Source organism: Formica exsecta, unplaced genomic scaffold (genome assembly GCF_003651465.1).
Source record: "Formica exsecta isolate Colony F162 unplaced genomic scaffold, ASM365146v1 scaffold120, whole genome shotgun sequence".
NCBI classification, from domain to species: domain Eukaryota; kingdom Metazoa; phylum Arthropoda; class Insecta; order Hymenoptera; family Formicidae; genus Formica; species Formica exsecta.
The window spans coordinates 4,096,516-4,105,428 of record NW_021848537.1 but is presented as its reverse complement, the minus strand read 5'-3'; the positions used below and the strand labels follow the sequence as shown (position 1 = coordinate 4,105,428).

Genomic DNA, 8,913 nt, shown 5'->3' with positions numbered 1-8,913 from the left:
TCCAGGTATTTTTGTTCAAAATTCTAGGTAAAGAGAATCTGCTTCCAACTACTCTTAGGCTACCCTCAGCTGCCCTCAACTACTCTCGGCCGCGATCGTTCGTAGGCGACGACGACGACGGGATGGGCGCCCGTACCGCATGAAGGGACCGCGCCGTCTCTCTCTTTCTTCTCTTACCCCCTCACTCTGTCTGTCTGTCTCTCTCTCTCTCTTTCTCTTTCTCTTTCTCTCACCTCGCTCAGAGAGCAGACAGGCCCGTCTGTCACAGTTCTCGCTGGCAGCAAGATGGCGGCCGATAAGTGTCCGACTGACTGGCCCACTCGATCCTATCCCACTGGCCCCCTCTCCCGCTCGCTCTATTTCGTTTACTTCTCTCTCTCTCTCAGCTCGTGGTCGCCAACTAGTTTTCGAGGAGGCTGAAAACGAGAACGGAGCGAAACCCAACGCGACGATCGCGACGGCCTATCTGCGGAGAAACTCTACGAGCGATCAGATCGCGCGCAATCGATGATGAGCCGTGGGACGTGGTGTATGTGTGTATGTGTGACGATGATATGTATTCATCTATATACACCTACTTACGCGGTATAGAACGAGAGTCGGCGCGCGCTCTTTTTCCTCGGAAACGAAAATGAATAGGAACGCGCTCGCGAGAATGGACTTTGCCGTCTCATCCGGGTTAATATCTGTCTCGCGCGTTGCATTTTTACTTGTCACTCTGGCAATTTATTTCTAGAAGAATCCGGCGCCCGCGTCGATGAATGGATAAATATGTATATATATACACTTTTTATCAAAGAATTATCTTCTTTCTGGAATTGTAATTTAATTGATTTAAAAAATATATATCGACGAAGAGAAAGAAATTTGTTGTTATGAGATTATTCATGGTGTCTAATCGAATCTTGTAAAAAGTTACCTGAACATTTTCCCTGATCTTCCAGGTATTTTTGTTCAAAATTCTAAAGAGAATCTATTTTTCTGTCAATTTTTTTTAAATTATACCTCTTGCATATTTCTTTGCCATTCGATATACACTTTGTTCAGAATGTAAAAGATGAATGGATAAATATGTATATATATACACTTTTTATCAAAGAATTATCTTCTTTCTGGAATTGTAATTTAATTGATTTAAAAAATATATATCGACGAAGAGAAAGAAATTTGTTGTTATGAGATTATTCATGGTGTCTAATCGAATCTGGTAAAAAGTTACCTGAATATTTTCTCTGATCTTCCAGGTATTTTTGTTCAAAATTCTAGGTAAAGAGAATCTACTTTTCTGTCAATCTTTTTTTTTATTATACCTCTTGCATATTTCTTTGCCATTCGATATACACTTTGTTCAGAATGTAAAATACACATAAATTTTTCAATGTGATATAGCATATATCAATATCAATATATATACATAGATTCATATATCTATTCGTTAAGTAAAAAATAGCGTTTGGCCAATCAACAATAAAGAAATGATACTATTTGCCGTATGAATGCACTGATTGGTCGTCGAAGAAGAAATTACTAGAATTCCAAAAATTTACTGCAATAGCAGCCAATCAGTACGTTTGAGAAAATTTTCGCTTGTCAAGTGAAATATTGTCCAAAGGCTACCTTATTTCGACGAGTAGATTTACGAACGAAATCTTAAATTTCGATATTTCGATTTGCTCTGATTTCTCGAAGTTGCTGCAACAGATCCTGAAATGGTCAACGCAGATATGGAACTTTTAATTATTTAACTTTATTAATTCAAAAATTTATTTAAAAAACTGTAACCATAACTTTAATTAACTTTTAATATTTTAATGTAAAAAACGAGATGTCGAATGTGTTACAGTTACATTATAACTTAAACTAAATAGAAAACTTATATAAAAGAATTATTTATTGGTATTTACAAATATGGTTGCCAACCACAGTAGACCCGACACAAATTTGCGGGATCTCGTGCCTCCTGTAACAGTCTCTCGACTTGTCCCGGAACGCTGGATACTAAACCATCCTCTGTTCCTCGCAGTTTTTGTTCGATTCTCAAAAGAGCTCTCTTGGCGATCTTATTGGTCTCCACGGATGCTAAAAAGCAAATAAAGATTAATAGTGAATTGAGATTGCAATTAATATGTCCTGATTCGAATTAAAATAACGTGTTTCCAAAGAGTATGAAAAAAAAAGTATAAATATTGTATGTCAGAAAATCACCCTGGCCCATCACTCGTGAACACCCTCCTATATATTTTTAGAAGAATTGAGATACTTTTTGTTTAGCGAACAATCTACATATGTGATATTCTAGATCTATTATATAAATAAAAAGCGACAATAATAATTTTTAAAATGTTAGTATAATAATCGAGATGCTTTAAATTCAGAGCTAAAAATAATATTAATAATAGCATGATCTTTCTAGACAATTTCTCTTAGTAAAAGAGTTTAGAGTTTCTTGATTATGCTGAATGGACCAGCATATTTTTTTCTCACTCGCTTAATTTCCTTTACCTCGTCCGCTGTTTTCCGAATAACTTCTTACGACATCACTCTGCATCTTGCAGGCTTTCTCCGGCGTGATGGCCCACGTGAAGAGCGGATCGTATAATAAGACTTGAAGAAGGGTGATGATAATTTGTCTCTGATCGCGCAGCATTGTCATGGTCACTTCGCAGCTGCGTCTCATGGTCCCCTCAATGCCGGAAGCACCCATGGCGACCTCGATGTCCCTGGTTAATCTACGACAGAGCAAATATACGCTGATGTAATAACGATAATCGAATGAAGATAAGATATAAAGCGATAATTTCTCAAATCCTCTGTACCTGAAAGGAATGGTCTCGGGAAGGGGTAGAACCTTGCCCTGCTCGAAAGCCACGCCAAAATCGATGTGCACTACCTCAGCGGTGCGCTCGTCGATGAGGATATTACTCAAGTGTCTGTCGCCGAGGCCCAGAATGTAACCTGCGATGGACGTGGTGGCAACGCTGCGCGTATACGTGAGCGTCCTCTCGACCCAAGTCTCAGGCGATCGATACTTCTCCTCGAAGAAGTGATGGAACGCTGGCCGCATGCGTTTGCAACACTCGAGGAAAACCTTTAACTTCATCTGGATAAGATCATAGCACAGAAAAAGAAAATTTTAAGAACAGAATCACCGAGTGTGCAAGAATTTTAATAAGAACATAAAGAATCTTAATCAATGTTCCAAAAATGGACGTCACTTGCCTCGTTCGACTCTTCCGCGACGTCCTTCATTTTGTTTCTGGCCACTTCTGCAGTCAGGTCACGCGGATAATACCTCTTGTGTATACCGATCGCATTCGAACTGCCCACCAAGGTCGCCGTGATGGGAACCGTGTTGTCGCACCACTCCAGCACGCCCGACCTCTGCGTCAGCGGCACCACTTTGTACGTTCTGATACGTAAATTCCGCCGTTTCGTCTCCTTGCAAGTGCGCAACAGCGTGTTCATCACGGTGAACACCTGTTGCATCACCGCATCCTGCCGTAGATCATCTTTACCTTTGACCAACTGTCGGCGCTGTACACCGTCGGTGCCAACGCAGATGACTTTCTTAGGCGCGGTCACGCCGCCGACAAATTCGCAGGTCTCCCGATACGCCTTTATGCCGACTACATTGTCATAATTACCCGACGGTCTCACGAGTAAGGTCAGGGTCGGCAGGAGAACATTGTCCAAGTTCCTAACCTGGAGAAAATAATCAATCAATCAATCAGATTTTGAAAATCGCAATTTACACGAATGTTTTCTCAAAGCTACCTTGGATATCAACTGATCTCGCGGTATCGAACATTTTCCGGAGTTACACTTGCCCTTGGGTTGCCAGTAAGCGAGACTCAATAGTGCCCGCGACAGAATCTCCATCTCTTGGACAATATCGTGTACGGATGACTCGGTCAATCGCTTGAGGAGCCTCTTGGCGCCCAGTACGCGACGTTCTTCCTTCGTAACTGTGGTTCCCGGGTCGCTGTGTAAATTCTTCAGCGCCAGCACCACGGGCAACGTGTGATATGGATGTTCTAGAGCGCATCGCTCGAGGATTCTAAAGATCCGTGTGGAAAAGCTCCTCTGGTGCTTGAGATCGTTACTTATGTGGGCGGCCAACTGTGGCACCAGCGGCACGAACTTAAAAGAGGGCACATTGTCTAGCTCGTCCAGTAGTGCCTCGTTCACCTCGTTATCAAGCATATTATCCAACCAGAGTGCCACCAGTCGAAAGATGAGCAGATTGTGTTCCTCGCTGCTGTGCAGTGTTTTCAGGTAATACTTTAAAGCCTGTGCGAGATAGTTACGCCTCTCCTGCTCGATATTCTTTAGCTCGGCCGCGTCATTCGTCGATTGCTTCTGGCTGATTATCACGGCACGTTTGATATCCTGATTTTTTATTTGCGCCTGATCTAAAACTTGGCTCCTTAGATCATTGCTGCGAGCGTATTCCTTCAATGACTCGTATATCGGAGAGTTCATGTACGCACTGATCTGCTCATACTGCGCGTCGGCAAAGCGCGCCAGCGCAACCTGAGACAGATGATGAAAGGTGTATATATAAAGTATGTAGTATTTAATTAATTTAATCAACCAAAAAGCTGGTTAAAAAATAATTTTTTGTATACACTAGCTTACCTGCGTGTCATATAGATCTCTAACGACATCAGGCGTTTGCTCATCGATAGCTTCGCTGATCTCGATGGACTCCAGATAATATTTCTGTATTACCGCCTGCGGATTCTCCGACTTAGTCTCAGCCATCCAGTCGCCATAAATTCGCAGAGCTTTGGCTCTCAGACTCGGCTTCGGATTCTTCTTCTCGATCAAGTTACGCAGCAGACGGCGCGCAATGACCTGGTCGTGTTTCATCCACGCCAGGAGCGATTCCTGATAGAGATGTTGGTTCTCTAAATCCATAGAAAGATTTCGCTGGGTCGTTAGTGTGCCCAGTGCTCGGGCGGCCACTTGAAAGTTGCCCTGACCCACTGCGACCTCCGCCAAGCCCAGGCAAGTGGCAAAGAACGCCTCTCGTATGTTCGTGTCCATCCACAGAGATTCTCGGATGCGGAACATGATGATACGCTGCCATAAGATTGGTTCCACGTAGTCGAATTGACCCGTCAGGTTAATCTCGTGTTCGTTCCATCGTTGCAATACCTTTGAATACCCCTCCTGCGACGAGTCGGTCGCTGAATTCAGCTGTTCGATTTCGCGCAATAGCCGCAGCTGCGATAGTTTCTCGTTGACGATTCGGCTACTGTCTAGACTGATCACTCGCAGTCCGCGGATCACACTTACGCGAGCGCGTTCGATCGCCCGTTCCGTGCCTCGTCGGTCATTTTCATGGAGGCATTTCAGCGCATCGTAATGGTGCACGTGAAACGTGTTCTCGAGGGACTCAAATCGCTGCGGTTGAAAATAGTTTTGACTAGTGGCGGCAACGGAATCGTCTACCAGCAGATCCCAGTTGCCGAGTCTCCAGGCGCACTCGTAACTATTAAATATATTTTTGTTACATATTTGCAGAATATAACCGCATTTCCTCTTTCATCGGAATTTTTATATAATTATTAGATATAATCTCACCTAAACTTTTCATCTAGACAATTGCCCAGAAACTGCCATTGGAGAAACTGCAATCCCGAGCGGTGTAACGCGTTCGCCATTTCCATTCTGGTATTCGTCAGCGATAAGTGATTGCCGTTGTGCGATAGCTCAATGTCCTGTGCGAGCATGACCTTGTCCCAACAATTGGTACGAGCGTAGTATTGCACTCGGGAGTCTTGATTGAGCAGATGCGATGATCCGGCGCCACTCATGGCGTCCGGATTGCTGATATTCAGGTAGGTGTCCAGCATGATGTCTTGCAGTACCCGGCCGACTGCCGGTTGGCGTTCATAGATGTAATCGATCCTAGGATCGCTGCTGAAATCCGGATAGTCCGACGAGATCGACTCGCAGGCGAGCTGCGCGAACAGTAAAGCCGTATAGTACGCGGAGCATTTGTGCGCAGCTCTGGCCAAGTTGATGTAGTCGAGTGTCAAGTTCGCGCCGTCTGGTAGCTGCGCCCGCACATGATTCACCACGGCCAGCATGCAGCGTACGATTTTTTGGTCGCAATCACCGCTTCTCGGCGTCGACGACGCAACAGTCTCTACCTCGTGGTTGATCGCAAAGTGTTGCCTAGCAATTAGTTGGATTTAACAATCAATTTCAATCGGTATTGAATTTAATTTATGTCGCTGGCGATAATACCTGAAGAACTGATTGACGCAGTCACACATGGCACCGATGAAGTTGCCGTTTCGATGAATGACAAGATATACGATTCTCGGCAGGATCAGTTCGCAAAACTTGATACTGAGCTGGCAGACCGGCAGGAAGCTCTCTAGATAAGAGTCGGTGAAGCATTCGGCGATGCCACAGGTTAACTTGACGATCCATTCAGCATAATTCTCGTTGTCCTGAACGGTCCACAATGGGTTTTCCGGGTTCATAATGCTACGAAATCTCGCAGCGTTCACGCCAAAGGAAGTCTGTGTTACGCAACGTCCGTGAGCGAACGGTCGGATGTAATCAATCTTCAGAGACACGGACCCTTCGAGGATGTTCGACAAGTTCTTCGTGTACTCGGAGTCCGACAGTTTACGACCGAAGGAAGTCGATAGCACCGCATAAAGTGCGTCGGCACTAACCTTGAATTAAAATTTATTTCAAATTTCAGCGTATTTTCTTTAAAGGATCCTTATTATAAATTTAAAAGAAAAAATTAAAATGATAAAACATTAGACCTAACAGCCTAAGATAACATGGAATGGTAACTCCAAGATAAAGATATAAAAACCTTGCGAAGTTCCACCGTGTTTTCCACGAGAAAATTCGTTAACATCGCGACCGACCGATAGGTCAGGATGTCTATCGCATAGTTTGCTTCTTGGACGAGACTTCCCGCTGGTCGCAGAGCCACAGTGGAATCCGTCGGACCCAGTTCGCCGAGACATTTCGTGACTTCCATCGATACACGCGGATTAGACGATTCTGTCAGCTTGGCGAGTCTGAGGAATGCATTTTCGAGGATATTTTGTAGACCGCAGATAGTTAGAAAGAGAATCAGTTAGCACATTAAAGAAAAAAGATGGATAGTTCGAGTGAAGCGCCTACTTACTTGAATATTAGTCGGTGCAGGATACTGGCGCCGTCCTCAGGATATGGCCTTTCCAACTTCCGATGCAGCTCTCTCAACTCCGATTTCCTTGTTGACAGTTGCTGCGTGAGATTCGCGAGATCCTCCAGTGTGCACTCGGCGTTCTCCTCGCTTATAGCGTCTAGGAAACGCGCCAATTCGTCTTCGAAACACAGCGCAGTTCTGTTCTTTTCTGATCTGACGGCATTGCGAGCTTCCCTCACATCCCGAAAAATTCTGTGGTTCGGGAATGAACTGAGCTTCGCGATAGCTTCCCGCAGAACGTCTTTTTGCTCCACCACAAGAAACCTGAGTAGATTCGCAGCGACTCGATTGATGATGCTCGTGTTTGATTGCGCCAAGTCGATCAAATTTGCTACAACGAATCTGAGAACGTCCCGCACCTCCGCGGCTCTCACAGGTAGCGCCTGTCTCAGGAAAATATCCACAAACTTGCAGCATGCCATGGTAAGCGTCTCGTCGTCGTTTCCTCTGGTCATATGCAGCAGGCTATAGCACACGTCCCGGATAAAAAACGAGGCCATCTCATCAAAGACGGGTTCTGCCAAGTCGCGTGTCAGCCGCAAGCAGAGGTACGCGTACTGATACAACCGTTTTAGTTTATCTTCGCGGGAACGCGATGAATGTACGGCGCTCGCGAAATGTAACAGCATCCTCTGTAGCGTCGCTGGTTGCTGCTCGACTAGCGTGCGCGTCAGCGTTTCTCCCGACGCTGCCAGAAAACCGGACGACTCCAGGTAATCGAAGCACAGATCCAATGTGGCTCGCGCAAAATGCGGCGGATCCATCGCCGGGAAATGCATGTCCGATATTGAAAAAACACGCTCAAAGTCATCCTCGTCATGCAACCTCCGTATTAGCTCCACCAAAACGTCCTGCAGACGAGAATAAAATAATCGACTGAAATCGCGCGTACGCGCGAATTCGTCCGTGTTCTTCGTCAGCTTTCGCATTGTCTCGTCAGCATCGTTAGATATAATGACGCGCGATATCAACCACGCTAAGCAAGACGGGAAAACATCTTCGAAGACTTTCTCGAAGGCAACACCGGCGCAATCAGTGCAGAAAGATATGGCTTCGGCGAGGCCCGAAGTGCGCAGCACTATCGGAACTATGTGATTGACATTTTTTCGAAAGAATTCGTCCACAGTTTCGCATCCTGTTAATATAATAATAATCTTTAATTTAGTCGAGTTCAGATAAAAAATCAATCATTCTCTAAATCTAAATCTTTAATTATATCATTATCAGGTGTCAGATATTGAAAACTTTTATAATATAGTCAGAAATAGAAGATCAGCACCGAATGGTGCACGTGGGGAGTCCTGGAAGTAGCGGAGCTCTTCCACATCTTGCACTATGGAACTATAAAGAGAGGGTTTTTTAATAGATGCGAGACCCATATATATATATATATATATATATAGCTATATATATATATATATATATATATATATATATATATATATATATATATATATATATATATATATATATATATATATATATATATATATATATATATATATATATATATATATATATATATATATATATATATATATATATATATATATATATATATATATATATATATATATATATATATATATATATATATATATATATATATATATATATATATATATATATATATATATATAGCCCCGCCGGACAGCCGGCGGGGGTGGTGCATAACGCATTTC

At 43.6% G+C, this 8,913-nt stretch overlaps 1 protein-coding gene across 2 annotated transcripts in view; it reads right to left on the bottom strand.

Moving 5' to 3' along the window:
• Nucleotides 1–1,222: 1,222 nt before the first annotated feature.
• LOC115241246 (serine-protein kinase ATM) overlaps nucleotides 1,223–8,913 on the bottom strand; it is a 19,685-nt gene continuing 11,994 nt past the window's right edge. For both annotated transcript variants that reach the window (XM_029816917.1, XM_029816908.1), the window contains 11 exons: nucleotides 7,169–8,366; nucleotides 6,848–7,058; nucleotides 6,259–6,698; nucleotides 5,590–6,186; nucleotides 4,639–5,497; nucleotides 3,775–4,533; nucleotides 3,220–3,702; nucleotides 2,817–3,100; nucleotides 2,503–2,729; nucleotides 1,905–2,079; nucleotides 1,223–1,704 (listed from right to left, as the gene is read on the bottom strand). In XM_029816917.1, the coding sequence (XP_029672777.1) occupies nucleotides 1,614–1,704; nucleotides 1,905–2,079; nucleotides 2,503–2,729; nucleotides 2,817–3,100; nucleotides 3,220–3,702; nucleotides 3,775–4,533; nucleotides 4,639–5,497; nucleotides 5,590–6,186; nucleotides 6,259–6,698; nucleotides 6,848–7,058; nucleotides 7,169–8,366 (5,324 nt within the window). In that variant the 3' untranslated portion in view covers nucleotides 1,223–1,613. The remainder of the gene's footprint in view (nucleotides 1,705–1,904; nucleotides 2,080–2,502; nucleotides 2,730–2,816; nucleotides 3,101–3,219; nucleotides 3,703–3,774; nucleotides 4,534–4,638; nucleotides 5,498–5,589; nucleotides 6,187–6,258; nucleotides 6,699–6,847; nucleotides 7,059–7,168; nucleotides 8,367–8,913) is intronic.